Below are 24,947 nucleotides of genomic sequence, written 5' to 3' on the forward strand. Positions count from 1 at the left end.
AAGTAGTGTGGACTAATTGTGTGAAGCGATCCTAGGTTACACTAATACCGCGTTTCTCGCTCTCTGGAAAGAAGGCTTCAAGTAGCCTGAAGGTGACGTGCTTCAGTTTTCAAAATGGGAAAGCAAAGGTTCCCACAATCCTCAGAACGCGAATTTCTCGCCACAATTCAAAATGGCGGAGGAAGGTGGAGCCTGTCAGACGGTGGGCGTCACAGCAGCTTTCCTTTTCCAGACCGCGGCCCGCCTTGCCGCGTCGCCGGCTGTCCCCCTCCTCCTCCCGCCAAGCCCTTTCGTGGAATCGCCTGGGATTGGCTAACAGGCTGGTGGGCGGGGGGGCTGCGGGGCCGGGACGGGGCATCATCACTTCCTGTTGTGGGCAGTAGTTTCCTGTCGCTGCTTGGTAACAATGGGGGAGATAATGGCTGCCTGAGCAACGTTTCCCGAGCAGGCGCTGGGGTAGAGGCGGGTCTCAACCAGCGACTCATCGGAGGCGGGCTTGAGAGCGGCGACAAGGGAGGCGCGGAGGAGCCTCAGCGGCGGCGGCCCTTCGGATCGAGTCGGATCCCGACAACCTAAAACCGAGTAAGTGAAGCCTTGGGGATCCTGTGAGAAATGGATGGAGAGCGAGAGGAAGACAGCGGAGAGCCGACTACCGCTTTTTCTCAAAATGGCCTGAGTGGCCTGTCGTGGCGGAGGCTCAGCGCCGCTTCCGGACCCTAGGCGCCGGTTGGTGAGGGGGGCTCCATGGCGTAGTCGCCGCTGCCATTTTAGTTGGGTGTATAGTCGACAGGCTTTCAGAAGGGGATGGTGCCGGGTAAGTACTTCCCCTCCTTGGCCGCGCTCGCCGCAGCCCGGGCCCTCCAGAGCCGAAAGAATTTGGGGGAGGCGATTTTCGAGTGTTGGCCTCAGGCGTGAGAATCTGTAATCGTTTCAGGATTTTCTCTCCTTGGTTCTTTGGAGGCTTCCCTCGCTTCTCCCCGCCCCTTTTACACGGTGGGCTTGGGTTTGGGAATAGGAAAAAATCAGGCTACTGTAAGTAAGATGCTGGGAACTCTCGGGCCTTTACATTTCCCAGGTTTTGCCAAACCCCATTTTGAGTACTTCTGCAGGGCACTATCAATTAGGCGCCCCCTGGGGCCATGATGACATCTTCCCTGAGGATCTGAGGCAAATGTGGTTTACTCCCTCCCTCGAATAACCCTGGAATATCCTTTCCCAGATACCACTGTAAGAATAACCCCCACCCCACAAAAAGGAGGGAAAAGGCATTGCGTGTTTGTTGTTTTTCCCTTGGAGAGGGTGGGAATTGGGCCAAACGATTTTTAAGTTAATTTCCCTTCAATCAGCCAACCCCTCCCCCCTCAAAAAATGCCTAAGGGTCTCGGCTTTTGCGGGCGGTACCTGCCACGTACGCCATAGCTTTAGTAACTAGTATTAACCGGTTGGGCTTCTGCTTCCTGAACACTCAGTCCCTTTTTCCCTTATGCTGATTAATTTCAAGATGGAGGAGACAGCCACGTTCCTTCCCTAGACAGTTTCACCATACTTATTCCACAGGTTAGTCCGGGAATTTGAGGCCTAGCAGACTTGTTAATTAGGTCAGTCTTTCGTTTGGGGGCAACTGGAAGTATTTATATCAGGTTGTCATCCACTGTTTCCAAAGCCCCACAATAATTTTTTGCTGGAAGTAAGGAGCCTGCATTTCCTGAATGGCAATTAACCGCAATATCTTTGGGTGATTGAAGGAAGAAATAAACGCACTACTACTAATAATTTCTGTGCTTACTGTACTAATAATTTCATGATTAAAGACAAAATAACTACTCATTTATCCTACCGTGCATAAGTCCATCCAGGGTTTCTTGAGAACAGGCAGGCACAATTATAGTCCCCTCACCACCAAAAAAAAAAAAATCGGTTTTCTACACTGTAAAAATAAAATATCCAGGAAGACCAATCTCAACGCTTTTTAAAATATGATTTTAGGACCCACCTCTCTTAGTGAAAAATATTTCATCCTGATGCCTCATCTTTTCTACTTTTTAGTTTCTGCCTTAGGCCAGGCCACTGCTAGGACTACTTCACAGAGGTAACTGTAATGTGCCAAATAAGTCCTTTGAAGTAACTATCAGAATCTGAAAATAATTACTGATCTGATAAAGTAAGGCCTATTTTTAAGCAAGCTTACATTAAAAGTTAGATTGGAAATCTTATATCTAACATACAAGATTCCTGGTTCCTTCTGACCTTAGTCTCCCCAAATATCTTCATACTAATAATGAATTAGACTGGGTAGTGGTGTGCATGTGTGCATGTGTGTGTATGACTAAAGTATATAGGATGTGTATTTGTTAAGATATGTCTATTTCAAAGAAAATATCTTATTAAAGAGGAAGAATAATGGATTCTTTTTTTTTCTAGAGCAGAGAGTGAAGAAAACTAAAATCCAGTTTATTGTATAACAATACTATGTCATAACAGTCAGGTAATTTATTTTTTTGTTGCGTCTCCTGATGATTTATGTGTAGAATGCATGTTTTAAAATATTCTGTTTTGCAGGCCCTGTAATTGGATGGGCTTATTTGATATATGTTAGTTGGTGTTGGGCATACTTCATGATGAGAATGGGTATTTTGCATGGGTGATTCACTGGGTAGTGTTTCTGAGTATTTGTGAATTTTCCTCTTTTAAAATAATGTCTGGAGTTTACCAGTACCTAATTAGAACAGAATGAACAAAGTAGAAATTTGCTGACTTAAATCATTGTTGGAATGGGATGGGGATAAATAAATACTGTTTATATATCCATTGAATAGCTAAATAAAATGTCAGTAGACTTTCTTACAGGAATATAATCTTACATTATTTTGTGTGTTCTATTTTTTCTCCTTCAAGATCCAAAAAGTCATATATAATACTCTAATTGGTATTAACTCTTTTCATTATCATCATCATTACAGTAGCCACATAATTTATTGCCCTAGCCAGGATGTTTTTAAGAGCAAAAAGGACATTATTAATAATTGTGCCTGGACAGCAGGCACAAACAGGATTGTCCCAGCCAAACTGGGGTGGGTAGTTAGCCTAAATTCATAACTAACTTGTGTTGAATGCTTATGTGCTAGGTAGATCCTGTGCTTCAGATGTATGATTTTATAATCACAGCAAAGCTTCATGAGGATGTTAAGTATTTTACAGAGGTAACTGAAGACTCCGGAAAGAGGTTATTAAGATGTCCTTAATTAAATAGCTAATAAGTGGTAGAGCCCCCATTTTAACCCAGGTCTGTCTAACGCCTACAGTCACTAAACTTTAATGCCTCTAAACTTAATTGCTCTCTATTAGTAGATCAGAAATGCAAAGAAAATGAAAGGTTGTAATAAAAAATCTATAAGTTATATTGCATCAAAAACTTGTTAACACTTAAAGGGAATCTGCTTTATAAAGCAGGTGAGGCATATTTAGCAATTATCCCCTCTTTTTTTGTCTGTCACAGTTCCTGTTTCAACTATTACTATATAATTTGATAAACAATTTAAAATCAGCAATGGCTTTAAGAACTGTCTTAATTATGAAATGACATCTAGAAGTATTAGGCTGTTTGGATATATTCTTTCAGGTTAGTGAACATGTAGTGAAGCCTTAAATGACAGTAGGTCAAATAGGGCATCTGCATTCACAGAATAATAATGTGTATATTAATTTTTCCATAGCCCTAGTGGATTGGGAAACAGAGAAAATCACTGACCAGGCTCCTGTTCTCTTAAGTCACTAATTACAATGTGAAAAGTCCTGTCAAACCCAGACCAATGAGGTGCTAGAATTTTGGGCCACTGTCTTGGGGTGGGACATGTTTTTCTCTTGTCAGTATAGTTCCTTAACATTTCTGTATAACACAAAAAATTTCAAAAAGGAGCCAATTTATATAACCCCTTGAGATTTTGATAAGCAGTGTAAAAAAGCAGTTGTACTTCTGTGTCCATTTTTTCTCAACTTTGAATATGGAAGTTTCCCAGAAAGTCGAGCAGTTCATTTTTCTTTTTATCAAAAGAAGTATCTGTTAGATAAAAGTCTTGGCAGTTCTGAACAGTTTGGGAATGTATTTATGAACTTGTGGTTTTGTTTCTGAAATACATATAGTCGATATTTAGTTGTAGATTTTCTTGTATTTTAGTTCTCCAACCCAAGATTTTAATTTCATTAAGTCATGATAGCACCTATACATGTTGAGACAAATAGCTGTAGACAGTGTGTGGTGTGTGTATATAGATTCGTCACCTCTTGCAATAATTTGATGACTACTGGTTGGGCTTCTATTACATTTGCATGGGAATGAACTTTGTTGAGGAAAGGGGATATTGTGTTCCAATGTTTATAATCTTTTTCTGGAATGAAAAATGGTCTCTTTCATCTTGCTCTCCACTTGCCTGTAGGAAGAAAGGAGTTAACTCAATTATGATTTTTTTTTAAAGATTTTTATTTATTTCTTTTTAGACAGAGGGAAAGGGAAGGAGAAAAAGAAACATCAGTGTATGGTTGCCTCTCGCATGCCCCCTACTGGGGACCTGGCCTACAACCCAGGTATATGCCCTAACTGGGAATCAGACTGGTGACCCTTTGGTTCACAATCCACTGAGCCACACCAGCCAGGACAATTTTCTTTTTCCTTTTCTCTCTCTCTCTCTCTCTCTCTCTCTCTCTCTCTCTCTCCCCCCTGAAGTTACCGTTAGTGTCAATTACATCTAAGGTAACTATATAATTTATCCAAACTGGGTTACTTTTGAGAGTGGGAGAGGACCCTATTAAGTACTACAGGACAACAGGTGTAGATTGCTACTGTACAAATGGCATGTATGGTCACCTTTGTCATCATTTCCACTTAGAAACACTGGTGCAAGAAGTATGGTTGTCAGCATGTTTGATTCTGTAACACAAAATTGATTTCCTGAAACAATACAACAGTCATTTGTGTAGATAATATTTTCTTTTTTGGTCAACTGATTTTAATTTTAAATATTGACTTCACTCTTTTAAAAGGTTAATTTTTGACAGGAAACTCATGTCCTTGAAAATAGTACTTGATTTACCAATTGTCACCAGAATTGCTAGTAATCAGTGATTTTACATTAATAGCTTTTTGTAAACTCATGAACCTCCTGGGCTTTGTCGTCTTTTTTACTTCTTGTGAATACAGTCAAACCTCGGCTCTCGAATGTCTTGGTTCTTGGACAATTTAGTTCTTTGAACAAGTTCATGGAAAAAATATCTTGGCTAACAAAACTTCAGGTCTCTATTCTCTACCTGACAACCCTTTCGTGCTAAAACCTGTATGAGTCACGTGTCTTTCAGGTGACAAATCACTTCTTGAACAATTTTCCAGAACCAATTAAGTTCGAGAACTGAGGTTCCACTGTAATGAGAAGCAAGTCAGAATTTAGTTTGTATGAACAAGACCAAATTCTAATTTCGTGACTTAATGAAATGGGTAATTGAAGACTGAATTCTCTATCTAAAGTACTTGAATGAATTGAAATGTCATCATAATGGCTTCCTTTTAAAGCTAACTTGATGCTATGAATTGGCAACATTTGGCTTGGTCCCCATCCTTTGATTTGATTTCCTTTTGATCCAACTGTTTCAGAGGGTTATGGTTGTCAAAATTGTTTGTGAGCTGCAAGTCAATAGACTTCTTGCAAAGAGATTGGACACATGAAAGACATTTCTGAATCCTGTGGTTTTGTTGTTCTTCTCAAGTGGTAGAAATAGAATATAAGTGAGGTTAAGCTAACATTGCTATGCAAATAATATTTTATAATGTTGTATTGCTATATTGTCAGCAGTGCTCAAGCCCCTGGTAGCATCTTCCTATAAGCCAATACTGGAAATAATCAAATTGTGTGGGTGGTAAGAGGTATCACACAGTAAGTAAAAGCAGTGAACCATCAACTGTGCCCTGTTTTTAAAAGAGGACTGCTTTATATTTTCACAAAGGTAAGATAGTCACAAAAAGGGAGATAGAAATACATGAGTGAAATGACAGTGAGAAAACACAGCTTTTCAGCTTATGTCCTAGTTATTCACATTTCTTACTGTCTTATTCATAGTCACGGATTCATAGAACTGGAAGGTACTTCATAGATAGTTTAATCCAGTACCCTAATACTGATGGAGATCCTGAGGTGCAAGTGGCAAATCAATTGGGCCAAATTTATATAACTAGTTAGGGTTACATCCAAGACAAGAACCCAGTATCTCCTGTGGGGGTCTTTTTTTCCCTCCATTTCCCAGAGCTGAATATCACCCTGCTACTCATAGAATAAAAAAAACTTCCTGGTTGTTTTCAACCTTTTATTTGTTACAAATCCCATAAAATTTTAAATAAACATTCTATATATGAATAATTCCCAACACTTTTGTTGTCTGCATATGTGATGGTACATATTATATCCTGACCTCAAATTCAGCAGTTCTTTGTGACTTGATTTTTTTACTACATTTTTCATTTTGGTGACGGTGTTACTGAACTAACATTTTCTTTATTGACAAGGATAGCATGCCATTAATTTACATCTACTCTCTGAGGTTCTTACCCCTAGTTTGCAGGTGATCTGAGAAATACAAATTCTTTTCTTAAATATTGTCATATATGTTGGGTACATATGCATTTGTACATAACTAATGTTAAGCCATAACATTCCAGCTAGCCATGACCTTGCACCTGTGTGCCCAGTATATGTAACAGCATTTCAGAAAACAGTTTGTATCTCTCAGATCAGCCACCTTCTCAGAGAAGCTCTTTTGCGAACAGAGTGATGCCTGCCCTTTTTAGTGGCACACTTTTATGTTGATAACTGTGTGCCTTTTTTTTAAAAACCAGCATATTCTTCTTGAGAACACTATTGAGTTTGGAGCTTGTATGAACACATGCAAAAAGTGAAAATGCTCAAGATACATTAGTAGTTGGTTGATATTAGGTTACCTTGATTCCTCTCCCCCTTTTTTGTTTTGAAGACACTGTGTCTTCCAGACTTAATACACGTGGCTTATTTTTAAATTCATAAGCAAGCATTTGAATTTCTGAATTCAGTTTTGTGAAGTCTGTTGTTTTGTTGTTAGTATAGTTTGTCCCTTAAGTCTCCGTAATTGGGCACTGTGATGCAGTATGTCCATTAAATATAATGTGTGTGCTTATACTTAGCACCAGGTCTCCTGACGTATTAGTACTGATCAAAATGTTTTAAGTGACTTTTTACTCTAACATAAAAAATTACATTTTTTAGACACTGGTGTACATGGATTAGGAGAATTAAATGAAATAGTTTTAGCAGTGGTCAGAAACATAGTAGTCTGCATAATTTATGTTAACATATGATGATAATTATAGGAGCAATGGAGATCACTAACAGTGCTTTAACATTCTCAAGGTGAATAAATTCTGTTTCAAAGTCTCTCATTACAGTTAATACATCTCAGGTTTGGTTTTCTTCATGGCTTTTTCTCCTCAAAATTAAATTTACCTGACACAATCACACATTTATTGCCAGTAGTTTCTGAAATGACTGGGCAAAATTTCTAATTTGGCTGTTTGTTTCCAGGAGTGGATTTGTATATATTGGCACAAAGTATGCTGACAGAGATAAGGTTAATAAAATATGCTATTTATCCAAGGGGCAGCTGTATTTAAAATAAATATACTGAAAGTTAACTGGTTTAAACGTAAGTCCTGCTAGGTTTATACTGCTTATAAAGGTGTTTGTCATTTTAGAAATTTTTATACCAGGAGTGAACCTGGTATAAAAAGCTCATAGGGAGATTAAGTATTTTAGACATGCCTATTGGGGTAGAAGGAATGTATTTTCAAGTATAAATAGTCTTGGGATATATTGGGAGGCAGTTGTCCATTTAGTGGAAAGTTGACTGAATATGGAATCAGGACACCTGGATTTAATTACTGGCTCTTTCTACTTACTAGCCACATGGCCTTTGGTAAATCACTTCCTCTCTCTGTGCTTCTGTTTCTTATCTTTAAAATAGAGGTAATGAGACCTACTTCATAGGAATGTTGTGAGGGTTAAATGAAATACAGGTATAGGTGAAGGGGCTGTGTAAATAGAATGGTGGTTATTGCTTATAACTAGGGAAAGAGCTAAGTGATTTAAGAACATTTATATATTTTCCTCTTAAATTGTTCTGTTGGTAAGTTTTTCATAGAAATATTTAAGTTTAAAAGTAGCTGATGCTAATTGTATAAACAATCCAAAATTCATGCACATGAATACTATAGCTGAGAGTAAGAGCATACTTGTAAATTTTTCTCTTTTATGATGATAGGAGCCTAGGGGTATGTGGGGATTCTTTTTACCTCTTACTAGTTAAACTGGAAATGTACCAGTGTTGTTGATCAGAGTAGACTCTAGAGACTGATTATGTTAACATAACTCTTCACTAATATTTTCACACCAAAAGGGGGGGGGAGGGGGGAGAGAGAGAGAGACAGAGAGAGAGACAGAGACAGAGAGAGAGATGTGTTTGATCATTTAGACTGTGGTCCCCTGACATCTTTGGCACGGTGCTTTAACCTTTTAATGTTTTAGTGTTCCTTTTCACTTAATAAACATCAGTGACATTACATCTACCAGGGGCTGAACTTGTGGTTTAGATCTATTACATTTTTCCATTATATGCCACTTAAGTGGTGAAGAAACTGCTTAGAATGAGACCACGCTCACTGGGTATGTGTAAGATTATTTTACAAGGCATTTGAGGGCATTGCTTGCATTGAGGATTTTCTTTTCTTTCAAAATGCACATGTGGCTATTGGACACTTGAAATGTCACTAGTGTAGCTATGGAATTGAACTTTAAATTTTCTTTAATCAAGTTTAAAAAACAAGCAATGTAAAACATTTTTTTAATTAAACATAACTTGTTTTGGTAGAACTGCAACTGCATTTCTTTTTAACCATTGCTGATTTAGCATCCAGTTTGAGATGTGCTGTAAGGATAAAACACATACCAGATTTCAGAGACTTGGTATCCAAAAAAAAAAATAATGTAAAATACTTCACTAATTTTTGTATTGACAGCATGTTGAAATGATGATTTTTTGTTATGTTGGATAAATAAGATATATTAATAAAATTAATATTTCAAAAATATAAAAGGCTATATCAGGCACTAATGGGGAATGAAATGGGGTGGGAGGCCTAAGGAGGGACTGAGGGAACAGTATTAGTAAAAGTGAAGGTATGGGGCTGGCCAGAAAGTTAGTATAGTTTTTTCTGTACAATGACTCTAGTAGTGCTTAGTTGTCTTTAACTTCATTCAAAACAATTTTTTTGGATTAGATTGTGACAGCTGTCATATCAGCATACATTTTTAAAAAACATCAAAATTGGTGGATTTTTGTGCAGCCATTTTAATATAGAAGATGGAAGAAAATACGCAACATTTTTTGGCATATTATGCCTTATTTCAAGAAAGGTGGAAACGCAACTGAAATGCAAAAAAAAAGGATTTGTTCAGTGTACGGAGAAGGTGCTATGACTGATTGAACATGTTAAAAGTGGTTTGTGAAGTGTCTTGCATTGTTGACAGTGTTGGCCAAATAATTCTTTGCTATGGGGCTCTGTTATGCATTGGAAGATGTTTAGCAGCCCCCCTGGCCTCTACCCACTAGAAGCCAATTGCATGAGATAGCCAACATACTCAAAATATCCAAATCAATAAAGTTATTGGTGAAAATGAAAAATGTATCCTATTTTATGGAAAAAATGTAATGGGCTCTTTGGCCAATCCAATAGCAAGGCACAGGTTTGTTGGCAGGGAATGGGGCAACATAAGTGAATTGGTTTGTTAAGAAAGTGTCACAATAAAATTGTGTCATTGAAACATATAGCTTAATATGACCTATAGGCCCAGAACAGAAAACCAAGAGACTTATCCATCTTTAATGACATTTTAGTGCAAAGGGTTTTTTGAATTCAGTCTGTTCAAACTCCTACTTAATAAGGAATCCCTTTAATATAAAGCCTCTGAATATTTCCAGAAATGCGTAGTTTGCTTGCTTCACGAGGCTGGTTGCATCTCCACTTTGGGACAGTTTCACTAGTTATGCTGTTGTATTAAAAGAAGGAATTATGTGCTTCCATATTTCTTCAACTATTGGCCCTAGTTTGACCCTGTGATTTTGCTCTTTCATGTTATAACGCTAAATATTTAAAGACCGTAATCATGTCTTCAAGTTAGGCATCTCCAGGTAATTCCACCATTTCTTTTATGGTGTTTCCTGGCCTCTTGTATCTTGGTTACTCTAGATACTTTCTTCTGTTCATCCGTGTCCTTTTGGAGTTATTTAAAATGTTTCAAGTACCCCACATACAGTGTGAACAGGTCTCAGTATGACAGTTACCTGCTTCTATTGAACATTGGTCTGAGAAAGCAACCTAGGACTCTGTTAGGTTTCACAGGCAGGCAGGTCAAATAGGCTTTTTGTTTAGCTTTTGTTAACTAAAAACTTTAGATCATGTAAACTGCCAGGAGAGCTTTTTCCCCTACTCTGTAATACTCTTACTATGGGGTGATTTTAGCTACATAGCCCTTAGTAAATTGTTGAAGGTTAACATTGCTCCATAATCTTTGAGGGTGGTAGTCAGTAATGTGGATCTCTTAAACTGTACTGTCCTCAAGGTCCTTGCTACTCAGACTGATTCGAGGATCAGCTGCATCACTCGGAGACTTTTTTAAAATGCAGCCCCACTCCCAGCCTACTGAATTAAAATCTGCATTTTAACAAGATGTACAGGTGATTGTTTGAATGCTGAAGTTTGAGAAGCACTACTTTATCCCACATTTCTTCATAAAGGCAGCATGAGAAACCTTCTCAGTCTCTTTACAGAAACCAAACCAGACCAGTTAGTGGTATTATCTTGCTGTTCCTATTAAAGAGGTTCTCAACTCTGACTACACAATAGAATTACCTGTGAAATTTTTAAAATATTGCTGTCTGTGAACCCTAGAGTAAGCTCCTCAGGTGATTCTATTGTGCAAACCAAGGTTGAGAACCATCCCTTTGTAAAGCAAATGAGGTTAATTTGGCAGTGATCCTCACTTCTGGTGAACATATTTTCTTTTATTACATGTTTGCAATATATCTAACAGTATACTGCAGAATTTTCCCTTAGGTTTACTGTCGGGTTTTGCTGTACTATAGTTTATAGGCTTCGCTTTCTTTGAATATTAGATCATTTTAAAATCTAGTATTTTAGTATTTCTCCTATTTTCTGTTATTTCTCAAAGCTTATGACTAGAAGTTTTGCAGTTTGGGCTTTTGATTCTCTCTTTGAAAAGTTTGGTGTTTTTTTTTGTTTTTGTTACAATTTTCCAGTTGGAAGGTGGTTTTTCTTAATAAAATAGAAAATAGAAGTTGCGTGCCTCTTACATCTTCTGTTACTATATCAACTCCCCTACATCCTCAGTACAAGACCCCTTTCTTGTTTTAGAAACTGTTTTTCAGAGGCTTTTTAAAAGCCTGTCTTTTTCAGGTTTCTGTACCTTATGGGTTTTAACTGCCATGAAGCTATTAATACTTTTGTGCCATTCCTGTAACAGTAATCGGTACATGAGTTTTCTGTTATCTTTGGTTCATGTCCTTCAAATGTCAGAACTTAAACAAGACGTTTTTGCCTTATTTGAAATATTTATGTTTTTAAAGCCTTTCCACCCTACTGAGTTGTACTTTTTATAAATTAATTTCAGAACTCATTGATCCTTCACAAGTGGAATTCATCCTTTCATATTATTAGCATTCAAAATATTAACTGCCTAAGTATATTAGCCAGATGTTACTGTGGTTTTCTTTAATTTGAGGACTTGCAGCTGAAGTACTTTTTCCTTTGTGCTTTTCTATATTTTTAGAAATTAGCGGTTTACTATTACCAATACCTAATTGTATTACTTAGCTACATGTGGGAAAATGGTTTCCTTTTGTTAATTTTTTTATTGCCTGGCCCATGTAACTTTTATGAGTGTTTTATTTAAGTCTTCTTAAATTCCAGTTTTCTTAAAAGTTTCAAGTTACTATTAAAGAACATCTTTCAGAAATTTCTATAGGTTAGGCTTACCAAAATTAAGGATTCTTGCCCTGGAAGGTGTAGCTCAGTTGGTTGGGCATTGTCCTGCAAACCAAAAGGTCACAGGTTTGATTCCCCATCAGGGCACATGCCTAGGTTGTGGTTCCAGTTTGGTCCTGGTCGGGTTGGTCACATACAGAAGGCACCCAGTCAGTGTTTCTCTCCTCTTTCTCCCTCCCTTCCCCTGTCTCAAAAATTGGCAAGCATGTTCTTGGGTGAGGATTTAAAAAAGTTAAGGATTCTTAGTTACGAGATCAGGTAGCTCTTTCCAAAAATATAAAGGTTACCCTCCCCAGCCCCTTCCTTGATTCCTTCATCTTTGTTTAAACAATGAAAGGATGGTTCTAAGAATAATGATCTAAGGAAAGCCATGGAGATCTGGATGTGCCCATGTCTGGACTAAAATTGATTTAGGCTCAGCAGACAGGTAGAGAGGCTTTTTATTTGTTGTTTTTTATATCTGAAAGGTTTGTTTTTATTTTTATCTTTAGTATTAACTTGTGAACATCCAGATGCTTCATGTGTTGTGTGGGAGATTAAATCTTAGTACCAATATAGATCACCTCTTTTCCACAAATCTGATTATAAAGTTTTTTATTTTGTCAATGTGAATTTAAGATCAATCTGAAGTTAGACAGGAAAAAAATAGAGAATGAAATTTTTTGTTTGGAGTCTTCTCTTATTTTAGATTGTTTACTACCAGTTAATTGAGAGTGTGTGGAAATCTGCTAATACAGCAGTTTCCTAAGGCCATATAAGTAATGAATGATAGTTCAGAATTTTTGGCTAATTTTATGAACTATCTAGAGAAGGGCTTGTCAAACTTTTTCTGTAAAAGGCCAGATAGTAAATTTTTTTGCTTTGCTGATGAAAATTTCCACAAAGTTTTTGATGAAACTGAAAATATACAAAAATAAAATGTAATTTTAATGCTGAGTTTATAGTAGAAATGTTAGTAGAGGTGGTTCTATGTGGGGAAGCACAGTATACAGAATTCTAAAAAACTTATAAACTATTCTAATTAACAAAAGCAATGATTCATACCCTTTCCATAGGCAACTTAGAAATAAATCAAGAAGACATCCTTGATTTTTAAGATCAGTATAAATTATGCTGAATTCCAAGAAGGAGATAGGCAGATATATGAGTTACACATTCACAGTCACATGCATCAGAAATTAGAATGACGTTTCATAATGTAGGTCTACTGATGAGAAGAATGGCATTCTTTCAGGTCAGGGGTAACATTTTGCTTAATTGAGGCTAAACATATTCCTTGTGATCAAAGTCATTTTGCAGATAATCATCTAGCACTACTCACTTAAAATGAGATTTTCCATATTTCATCTTTGGAAATGTCCCTCCACATATATAGGTATTGCTGTCTAATCAGTCCACAAGCATGTAATTTTAATGAAGCATATTCATCCCTTAGAAGGCATGTATAGAATTCTGTTAGATTCTTCTCTTGATGTATTTACCTTTTAGCATATCATTACACTGCAGGATTATTATTTTTGGCTGAAGGTTAGGTGGAAGTTTCTCAGTTACACAGTTAAATGGATTTTGAAATAAGGAAATTTTCTTTTAACTTGCACAGAGTTCCAAAAATGCTTTTGGAACTGTAGTTTGTACTCCGAAAATATATCTGCTACAAATTTTTATGGGAATGCAGCTTTCATTTCTTTGATAGTACAAGGAGTGCATAAAGCAGCTTGACATTGTCATTCCAGTGTTAGTAATTGTTGAAATGACTTTTACTGCAGGTTAAGTTTTATGTATAAACACTGTTTTGCCTGCAATTATAAGTTGAATTCATTAAGACACATTATGAAGTCTGTAACAAAAGCTAATTTCCCAAGCCATTTATTTTTCTGTAATGGTAATTGAGGGTGTTTCTTCTCATTCAGAAAAAATTTCAGTCTTGGACCTGGGAATAACAAATCACAATAAAATTTTACCAATGCTAAGCCATCAAAATGACCAAGTGATAGAGTAAGTCAGGATATTTAGTTTTTATTTCTGACAAAAATTCACAGACCTGATGATGGAGAAGCCCACAATACTGAAGTTCATCATTGACACTACTGGTTTAATAATATGATGAATTTAACTATTTTCTGCAGACTCCCTGTTGATAAACAATATAATCAATAACCATAGACTTTAAACACCTTACATTTTCACAAGCTTTATTAATTTATCCAACTAGATCTTTTTCTGCTTTACACATTTTGCGACTATTTCAGTTGTAATATGTCTTAGCAAATTCCATTTCAGGTTGTGCTGAGTTAGTGTTTTCCCAACTTCTCTGAAAACATTATCACCTGTAGTTATTCCATACAGATTCATAGAGGCTACTTCTGTGGTTCATACTCCTTGGATAATCAGCACTTGACTCCATGAATAAACGACAGTGAATACAGTGAATAGTATTAGTTACATTTGTGGACTCATTATGAGCCAAGGAAAACCACTCAAAATCATTTGCTGCCTTGTATTTCGGTTGATTATTGACATATCCCAATATCCTCAACTTTTTGAGCAACTGGACTCACCAAAACACGAATAATCTTAACCAAGTTTACTTTCTCTGGACACGTTTCTTTTATCTTCTGCAATCAGACGCACTTTCACTCACTATCAGTAAATGATTTTTCCTTGCTTAGCCAACAAATTAGCCACCGGAAACTTACTTTGAAGCCTCTTTTTTTGTGTGTGTGATTAGATATTTCACTTCAAATTTTCTAGTTTTTCAGACCATACCTTTCCTTTGAATTAGGAGTATAATGATGAGTACTTAGTCTGATAATATCAATGTATATTTTACTACTTTATTACAGTTACTTTGCTGTTGCATAATAAACACAGTCTTTACCATCTAAGCTGGTAACAAAATAGTCCACACTCTTCTGTGCCTTTAAGGGTGACATTTAAAGTCCACCTTCTCTTGATTTGATGTGATGAGTGTATACCTGCAGTTTTTAAAAATGCCACAGTATGGTGATGTACATGGCACTTGAAATGCTGTCAAGGTATAATTGCATCACTGCAATTAATAGTGCACAGATCACCATTGCAAAGCAGTGAGAGTGCCACATATAGCATGATAGCCGTAGACAATATATAACTGTGTATGACTATTCCAATAAAATGATGAACACTGAAATTTGAATTTCATAAAACCTTCACACATGACAAAAAATTCTCTCCTGAAAAAAAAACTTTTAAAGTGTAAAAACCATTCTGGGTCTCAAGAAGAAAAAATAGGCACCACTGCTTAATTTGGCCCATGGGCCATAGTTAGCCAGCCCCTGACCTGGTCTTTTCCTAGTATAACAGGGCTTTGGGGGAGTTTTTCTGTTACAAAATTTCATTCATATGAGGTCTTAAAATCCACGTCTTGAACTGCATTCTGGATTTCACATAATTGAAACTGTTCTGTAGAATACATATTGACTTCTGTTTTCAAGATTGATCTCCTTTCTCCTTTTAGATAATTTTCCACTTGTTCATCAAGATGGAAAGCTCAGATTCTAACGATAAAGGAAGTGGTGATCAGTCCGCAGCACAGCGCCGAAGTCAGATGGACCGATTGGATCGGGAAGAAGCTTTCTATCAATTTGTAAATAACCTGAGTGAAGAAGATTATAGGCTTATGAGGGATAACAATTTGCTAGGCACCCCAGGTATGCAATAATGTAGTTTTAAGAATTTTTATATGTAATTTGCTGGTCTTTAAAAAATAGCCTGTTTTGAACATTGGTTTCTTTAGCCATTATGAAGTATGGTTTTAATGCAAGGGTATAGAATGACGTTTACTGCTATATTTATTACCTGATTCTGTTGACTCACATTTGGAATTATCCTATATCATGTTTTTAGTTATGGATTACATTTTCAATTAGAGCTGATTTGAAAAGAGTGGAGCTGAACAATTTTTTGTTAGCTTTGTAAATTACTAGACATGAGTCTAAGTGTGGAAGAGCTAATGGGAACTTTAGTTCCTAGGACAGACTTAGTCTGTTTTGTCATCTCTGATTCCCTGAATATGTCCCAATGATGATCCTCCAGAGCTAGCCTTGGGTAAAACTAGCAATTATTCAGAACTTTGTGCTTGGCTCTTGTTTGTCCAGTTAGGTCCCATTTGATCCTAGTTGAAATTCATTATCTCCCATCATTTTTATTTCTATTTTAATTTTACTAATCTTTGAGCAATTGCTGAAGTTTTAAAGTCAGGTGTTATTTAATGAAAGAAAGTGGATTTTGAATTAATAGTACCAGATATGAGTCAGAATGTCTAGTTGACCTTCTGAGCCTGCCATTTATTACTCTCACTCAGTCTCAGTTTCCTTGTTTTAAAATACAGATAGTAATATGTACCTCCCAGACTTGCAGTTTTAAAGAATGAGGTATTATATATGAACATATTTAGTAAACTAGAAAATTTGTACAAATACAAGTCGTAATGTCATGCTCCAAACGAAATGAATTTTACCCAGGTTCCCTACTCCTTGGTTTTCATCTCAAATGGGTAAGAGTAATTGGTTTTTATTTGTAATTTGGCAAATATTTTAAAACCATTTTCAGGTGAAAGTACTGAGGAAGAGTTGCTGAGAAGACTACAACAAATTAAAGAGGGCCCACCACCACAAAACTCAGATGAAAATAGAGGTATATTTTGCTTTGCAGGGTGTGGGTAGAGGATGGAATGGATAAAGAACTTCGTAACAATAAATGTCAGCCAAAGATTATCCAGAAATGGCATAAATTAATTTGGTGCTAAGTAACTGCTCATAAAAAAGAGAAATGGCATTTTCTTGCTACTTGGTAAGAATGTGAATATGTTTTTTTTTTTTTCCTGCTTCATCTTTCGATTGTGTTAATTGGGACATAGTGAGAAATGGCCTATTTAAATGTGGGGGTTTTTCTTCATGATTTTCCACATCCATTGAAATTTCCTTCTACCTACTGAATTATTCCTTCCTTATAAACATGGGAGTTCCTCGCAATCATAAAGAAATGCTATATTCTCTAATCTGCATTTCTTGCCCCTTATGGGACATAATGCCTGGAGACATTTTTGGTAGCCAAGACTGGTAGGCAGTTTGTTACTGGCATCTAGTGGGTGGAGCCAAGGATGCAGCTAAACATCCTAACATCCTGATGTTTCTCTCCAAATGTGAAGTAGAGAATTTCATTCACTATGTATCCTAAGAGGCTGTAACAACCTGGCCTTTAATGTGTCATTATAGTTTGCTAGGTTCAAACTATTCATGTGGTCTGGTCTCCAATTTCATGTTAATTTAAAATCCTAGTTACATGACAAAGTATTCAAACATTTTTAAACCTGTAAACTTTGTTTATATTGTATTTATGCAATGGCTACAGCAGTCTTGTATTTTAAAACATTGTATATTATCAAAGGTACTTAAGCCAAGAGCCTAGAAGAAATGTTACAAGCTAATGAAAATTTGACAGACATGTAATTTGAACTAAAATATTAGCCATATACCTTGACTGATGTTTAATGTGCTTGATTACAAGAGTGTTTTGACAGTGGGCTGAAAAATAGCATCTTCTGACAGTCCACAGTGGTATGCTGGGCTCTGTATATGATGAAGCATTGAAAGTAGAATTCCTCCAGGTTCCCTTTAAGAAAATTCTCTAAATTTTTTTAGATTAACTTGCTCTTTCAAAATGAAATTTTCTTGCCTTTACTTGCAGTATAGTTTCTAAAAATTTGTAAATGTGAAATCTGTTCAGAATCTTTGTTCTTTTTTTCTAATACAAAGTTTCAGAGCACTTTTATATGAATGTCCTAATTTTAGTAGTACTTTTTTATCCCTCTCTTCTCCCCTTTTTAAACAGGTGGAGGAGAATCTTCAGATGATGTGTCTAATGGTGACTCTATAATAGACTGGCTTAATTCTGTCAGACAAACTGGAAATACGACAAGAAGTGGGCAGAGAGGAAACCAATCTTGGAGAGCAGTGAGCCGGACTAATCCAAACAGTGGTGATTTCAGATTCAGTTTAGAAATCAATGTTAATCGTAATAATGGGAGTCAAAATCCAGATAATGAAAATGAGCCATCTGCAAGACGTTCCAGTGGGGAAAGCGTGGACAACAACAGCCAAAGGCAAGTGGAAAACCTACGATCAGAGTCAACATCCACAAGGCCATCCAGATCAGAACGAAATTCAACTGAAGCAGTAACGGGAGAAGTCCCACCTACTAGAGGTCAGAGAAGAGCAAGAAGCAGGAGCCCAGACCATAGGAGAACCCGAGCAAGAGCTGAAAGAAGTAGGTCACCTCTGCATCCCATGAGTGAAATTCCACGAAGATCTCATCATAGTATCTCATCTCAGACTTTTGAGCATCCTTTGGTAAATGAGACTGAAGGAAGTTCTAGAACCCGGCACCACGTGACACTGAGACAGCAAATAAGTGGACCTGACTTGCTAAGTAGAGGTCTTTTTGCAGCTTCCGGAATAAGAAATGCCTCACAAGGAGCAGGTTCTTCAGACACAGCTGGTAATGGTGAATCTACAGGATCAGGACAGAGACCTCCAACCATAGTCCTTGACCTTCAAGTAAGAAGAGTCCGTCCTGGAGAATATCGGCAGAGAGATAGCATAGCTAGCAGAACTCGGTCAAGGTCTCAGACACCAAACAATACTGTCACTTACGAAAGTGAACGAGGAGGTTTTAGGCGTACATTTTCACGTTCTGAGAGGGCAGGCGTGAGAACCTATGTCAGTACCATCAGAATTCCAATTCGTAGAATCTTAAATACTGGTTTAAGTGAGACTACATCTGTTGCAATCCAGACCATGTTAAGGCAAATAATGACAGGTTTTGGTGAATTAAGCTACTTTATGTACAGTGATAGTGATTCAGAGCCTAGTGGCTCAGTCTCAAGTCAAAACATGGAAAGGGCAGAGTCACGGAATGGAAGAGGGGGTTCTGGTGGTAGTAGCAGTTCCGGTTCCAGTTCAAGTTCCAGTTTAAGTTCTACTTCCAGTCCTAGTTCCAGTTCCAGTGGAGAAAGTTCGGAAACTAGCTCAGAGGTGTTTGAAGGTAGTAATGAAGGAAGCTCATCATCGGGCTCATCAGGTGCCAGACGAGAGGGTAGACACAGGGCCCCAGTAACATTTGATGAAAGTGGCTCTTTGCCCTTCCTTAGTCTGGCTCAGTTTTTCCTCTTAAATGAGGATGATGATGACCAACCTAGAGGACTCACCAAAGAACAGATTGACAACTTGGCAATGAGAAGTTTTGGTGAAAACGATGCATTAAAAACCTGCAGTGTTTGCATTACAGAATATACAGAAGGCAACAAACTTCGTAAACTACCTTGTTCCCATGAGTATCATGTCCACTGCATTGATCGCTGGTTATCTGAAAATTCTACTTGTCCTATTTGTCGCAGGGCAGTCCTGGCTTCTGGTAACAGAGAAAGCGTTGTTTAATTAAGGTCTGAGCTCTCAGCTATGTACCCGGTATAGTGATGGGCAAACAGAATCACTTGCTTTATGTCCACTTTTTGAGTGGTGCTTAAATGAAAAGTTGCAACCTGAAATGAGTCATTGCTTTCTGAATGAATCATCATCCTTTCTCCGATTTCTCTCCCAGAATAAAAGGAAATATTTAAAAAAGCAACGTCTTAGGGCATAAAATCAGATTTCAATATCAGTAATTGATAATACTGATGATTTACACGTTTATCAGTTTTTCCTTTGTTATCTTAAAAGATCTGCCTTAGCAGTGGCTCTTACCTGCATCAAGTTTCCCACGCCATAGGAGAGAGGGGCTAAGGAAATTATCAGTTTAGACTAAGTTACAGTATGTGTTTCATAATGATTGCTTAAAGCTATACCATTCCCAGTTATTAGTTGGCACAAATTCAGCTACATGCTGAATATCATTTGTTCACCTTTCAGATAAGGTGATATTGGACATGTCAGTGTAAATAACACTAAGGTTAGATCTTCTAAGTGTATAACTGTCTCCTAAGCCCATCACTGTGGCACACTTTAGAGTGAGTTTATAGTTTAATTGAGATATTTATCTTGTGGAAATATTAAAAAAGCCTATGCTTGTGTAAGTGAAAAAAATCACATTCATTTGTTTAAAAATGTAAAGCTATTTTGTAGAGGCTCAGTACTTTTCCAATGCACTGTTGTAATAATGCATTAAAAATTGTAAAGTACCATGCATAGAAATGAAAAAACTGCTTTTTGTGAGCCAACATAGTAAAAAGAAAAAAAAAAGAAAAAAAAAAGAAAAAAAAAGGACACACCAAACAAAGTACAAAGCTGCTTTTGTAAGTGTGTACATGTCAAGAGCAGAACATATCTATAATATTTAATGTATGTGAACAGCTACTGTGACATGCAAAGGAAAGGTCAGAGTGCAGAATTGAACTGCACTGAAGACCAATGGAGATTGTGTATTTAACTTGGATTTAGGCAGGAAATGAAAGACTGGAGGAGAAAAGAAAACTACTCTGGAAGGATGTTTATAAACTTCATGAAGACAGTAATCATACTGATTTCTTATGGTGAGATCTTTGACACAGTGTTCTACTTGTGCAGATGAAGTAGATCAACAAAGATCAACAAATTTGGCAGAGCTTTGGTTTAAGAAAAACAAACCACTACCACCTAGCACAATTTACATTGTTTTTACAAGTCTGCTCCTCAGAGAAGAAGGTGGAGGAAGGAGACCATAAACCACTTTTAGCATAAGAATTGGTACAGATGTGTGTACTAACAGGAAAGTCTCGAATTTGCATTGTTTTCGAGATTTGTCATTTAAGGTACCAGTGCACACTTGTTAATATTTCATTACTATATCTCTAACATAGACTTAACATTTCACATTTAAAGACCGGTTGAATGATTAAGAGATTTTTACCCTTTGTAGAAAGTGAGTTGTGTTGGGTTATTTGGAATTCAAATTATAATTGTGCTGCCCATATTTGAAGATAAGACCGCTGGCTTATGGTCTATGGGATATGCACTTTATGTTGTTTCCTTAGTAGTAAAACAGGTTTGTGGAGAACCCCAGTACTCTTGCTGAATTGTTCGAGGCTGGTTGGGGTTAGGATTAGTCTGACTGTGGAGGACTGTTGTTTGTTTTTCTGGGAAACACTAATGGGTCCAAAGAGGAATTGAATACATCCGTGGCCTATAACAAAGTGAGTTGACTACCCAGGTATAATCAGATACTTAACAAAATAAACAAGTCTGCTTTAGGAACTATCTGGTTACCTTAACTGCTACCAAATTAGCTGTAAACATTTCAAAGCTCATACTTTCATGTTTTCCTCTCACTTTCAGTCCTACCTAAGTATCAAGGAAATTAACTTGTAAATATGGTAGTTGTTTGCTAAGGATATGTACTGCTCTTGCAAGGAAATAATGTTCAAACAAAGCTTCACTTATTTTTTTTAATATAAGCAGAAGTCACTGTTTATGGCGCTTATATAATACATTTTATCTTTTTAAAAAATTGTCCATGTAATAGTCAGGATTCCTTTATATTTGTGAGCCTCCTTGTCTCCTTTTCTAAGGGTGTAATCTATGGTTTTCAGATCTGCAGGGTAGTCCTGATTGGCTAAAAACAAACCCATTTTCTTGGTTTGAAAGGTCTCACTACTTACTCTAGGGGTGTTCATTTTATATATAGTTTAAAAACAACTGCAGCTCATTCTAAGCATAAAAATTATTGACAACAGGTACCTCCCTAACCTCCCAAGGTGTATTACTCATTTGTGAAGTATTAAAGTATGAAGTAACTCATGCAGAATTCTGGTTATGAATGTAGATATTGAACCTATTCATAAACACTGGAAATAGAATTTTAAGTTTTTAGCCCTCGGTAGAATGCACATAATTGGGCATGTGCATGTGGACACCTTTTTCAATAGCACTCATTAAGTTCCATTGGATTGTGTAGAATGGATACAAATATTTTAGAATTTGCTACTTATTTTTTTGCAAGAGCCATGACTAATATATACTTACTAGTGGACATTGAAGACAAGGTCATTTGTAGGTGTCAGATGAACAATGAAGAAGAAAGATCTTTTTCCCCACCAGCATCCAAACACCTATGCCCTTGAGGGAACATTTTCTTGCAAAAGACTGTACATTTTGTTTTGTATCTTTGCACTTTTTCTTTATTAAAGAAAGGTTCTGTCATGGAACTTCATGCAGTAATAGGAACAAGAAAAAAAACAATGTTGGGAGTTTACATTCAAAGTGTAGGGAAAATTACTAAACACAGAATTTCCTTGAATATTTCAGATATTTTTAAAAACTCACTTGCTAGTCTGAAACATCTGAGGTGTTTACCTCCAAGCAGCTGACAAGAGTGTCATTTATTAGTACTAAATCAAAATTGAACAAGTTAGGTTTAAAGTTTTCAGACTTTGTAGCAACACTAGAAGATGAGCCGTTGTTGTTAATTTGGAATATTTCCTCTAAAAAGAACACATTAGTTATACCTCAGTGGTGTTAATGGTTAATGGAGGTGGGGATTGAGAAGTGTTCGCATTAGTATCGGTGTGTACAGTTAACAAAAATATTCACCATTTTAAATATATAAAATCTCTGAAAACATGATCATTGGAAACTGGTTATCTGTAAGTGTTACCTCAAGTAATTTTTCCCCTGGGAAAATAGGTCTTTTCCGTGCCAAGTATTCTCTCCTAGTGTCAGTGTCTCAAATGATATTTATGAAGGCTTATCACTTAATATGCTTAATATTTAACCACCTACTTCCCAAATGCCCATGATGTGAAATGGGTCAAGCATCAGCCATGACTTTGAGTCAGTTCCCAAAATGCCCATGTGATAGGGAGGTGAATGTTGCAAAATGCCTCATAAAAGGCCATTTTTACAGCTTACTAGAATACAGTGGCACCTTGTAGTTGTTGATACTTTTAAAGATGGAGGATATTTTTAATCTTCCCCCTTTCTTTGTTCTTTTGTGAAGGAAAAGTATTTGTAAATTGCCTTATTTGAATTTTTAAGTTTTACCTTACTGGCTCTCCTGTCAAATTTATTACCAACATTAAGTACTTAGAAGCCATGTTTGCAGGGCACTTTTATTCTTGTCTTATAAGACTATGCTGATTGCTACTTTCTAAAGTATTCTGTACCTTAGTAATGCAAGAGATCGATAAGGCACATGTTAAAAGTGCCAGGCGTTTTCTTCCTTAGTATAATTTTTCAGGATGTTTAATATTCAGTAAGTGTTGTAATTCATTGAGTTAACTTAGTAAATTGTATGCTTTTGAAAAAATATTTGAGAATATAAATCACCGTAACATGCTTTATTTGGAAAGTTAAAGTGCAAGGTCTGAAGGACTAGTATTTAACTTATTTTTAAATCAGATTTTTAATAAGCAACTAAGAAACAGCTATGAAAACAACTTTAAAATTTTTAGCATTCTGAAATTGAGTTCTTAACTGGAACATTTCTAAGATACTATCTAATAGTCCCAACAGGTGTGGTGATCTCACTTGATAAAAGTAAATCCATTTTGTACCTAAAATACAGCATAGAATAGAATTACTCTTGAAATGTTGGAACTCTCTAAGTGATAGCAGCAGTTTATCAGTTTTATGATTCATTTCTACATAGGTGTTTTACCTCAAATTTGAAGGAAATAGGCACACCCTCTAACACTCAAATAAAATTATAGTGAGGTATTTGTTTTTGATTAGTATTTCTTGGCTAAAGATCCACAATCTGCTTTCTAGTTAGTCACTTGGATTGAGTGATATCTTAAAGACATGCAGTGAAAGTGAACCCCGTAATACCACTGTGCCTAATTATTTCAGGGTTCCTCTATCAGTTCCTCATCTTGCAGATTTACTCCAATACCAAGGTATGGTTGAACCAGCTGCCCAGCCTTAACTCCGTTTAGTGCCCATCTGCTAACATTCTTTTAACTGATTGATTTGTATGTGTTTTAACTGTCCAGTGTTTGGATTTTACCTCTTGATAGGTCCATTTGTCCCTGGTGCTGCTTTTAAAGATGTAGGGCCATGTGATCAGGTAACAAGTTGAGTAGGTACGCAATTGGCCTGGATATGTCTCTGTGCCTGTTTTATCTTCTCCCAGGAAGAGCTGCTTTGGTATAGATGTTTACTTGGGTTTATATAAAGAACTGGGCAGCAATCTTGGAAAGCTTTCTGAAGTCTAACAACCTGAAGGGATTTGGAGGACAAATAGTAACAAAGGCTGCCTTTATGTCTTTGAACACGAAGCACATAAATGTATGTTGTATAAAGACTAAAATGATTGTTATACCAGGGCTTCCTGACCTCTGGGAGAGACTTGCAAAAAAGCAGAAAGGAGCACAAAGTGATGTGAATTGGGTTAGCTTGCTTTTTATCCAGTTTCTCATTTTCTTTACATTTAAACCTGAACATAACACCCTTTTCCAGTATCTAGCCAGCAGACTCCTGGTTGGGAAGCCCTGTATTAAATTTTGAGAATGTACCCAGTTTCCTTTTTTTTTTTTTTTTTTTTTTTGTACAGTGCTTTACACCTGCTAAAAATTAACTTGTTTAATGCAAAACAAGACCTTGAAAGGTCGTCATATTAAAGCTGGTTTGATTATAATAGTTATCTTTTAGGAAGAAGCTTTTTCCCTATGTAAGATGTCATACTGCAGATTTAAAATATAGACTATCAATAAAATGCATGAAGTGATCATTTGTGCTTGATCATCTCTCCTTGGGTTTTTTCTTAAAAAGGGGAATTTGATAAAGGTTCAGTTTCAAACTGATGTCAG

The 24,947-nt window shown here is 36.7% G+C and overlaps 1 protein-coding gene across 2 annotated transcripts; it reads left to right on the forward strand.

Annotated features, from left to right (window-relative positions):
* The first annotated feature begins 372 nt into the window (after positions 1–372).
* RLIM (ring finger protein, LIM domain interacting) lies at positions 373–24,670 on the forward strand. Of its 2 annotated transcripts, XM_054579574.1 has the most exons (5): positions 373–582; positions 2,422–2,485; positions 15,627–15,819; positions 16,721–16,804; positions 18,002–24,670. In XM_054579574.1, the coding sequence occupies exons 3-5, from the start codon at positions 15,651–15,653 to the stop codon at positions 19,603–19,605; spliced, it is 1,857 nt and encodes a 618-aa protein (XP_054435549.1). In that variant the 5' UTR covers positions 373–582; positions 2,422–2,485; positions 15,627–15,650; the 3' UTR covers positions 19,606–24,670. The 2 variants fall into 2 exon arrangements, with proteins under 2 accessions (XP_054435549.1, XP_054435550.1); XM_054579575.1 differs by lacking the exon at positions 2,422–2,485.
* The last annotated feature ends 277 nt before the right edge of the window (positions 24,671–24,947 follow it).

The sequence above is a fragment of the Pteronotus mesoamericanus genome, unplaced genomic scaffold (genome assembly GCF_021234165.1).
Source record: "Pteronotus mesoamericanus isolate MK-2021 breed Mesoamerican mustached bat unplaced genomic scaffold, CSHL_Meso_final contig_55, whole genome shotgun sequence".
Classification (NCBI taxonomy): Eukaryota; Metazoa; Chordata; class Mammalia; order Chiroptera; family Mormoopidae; genus Pteronotus; species Pteronotus mesoamericanus.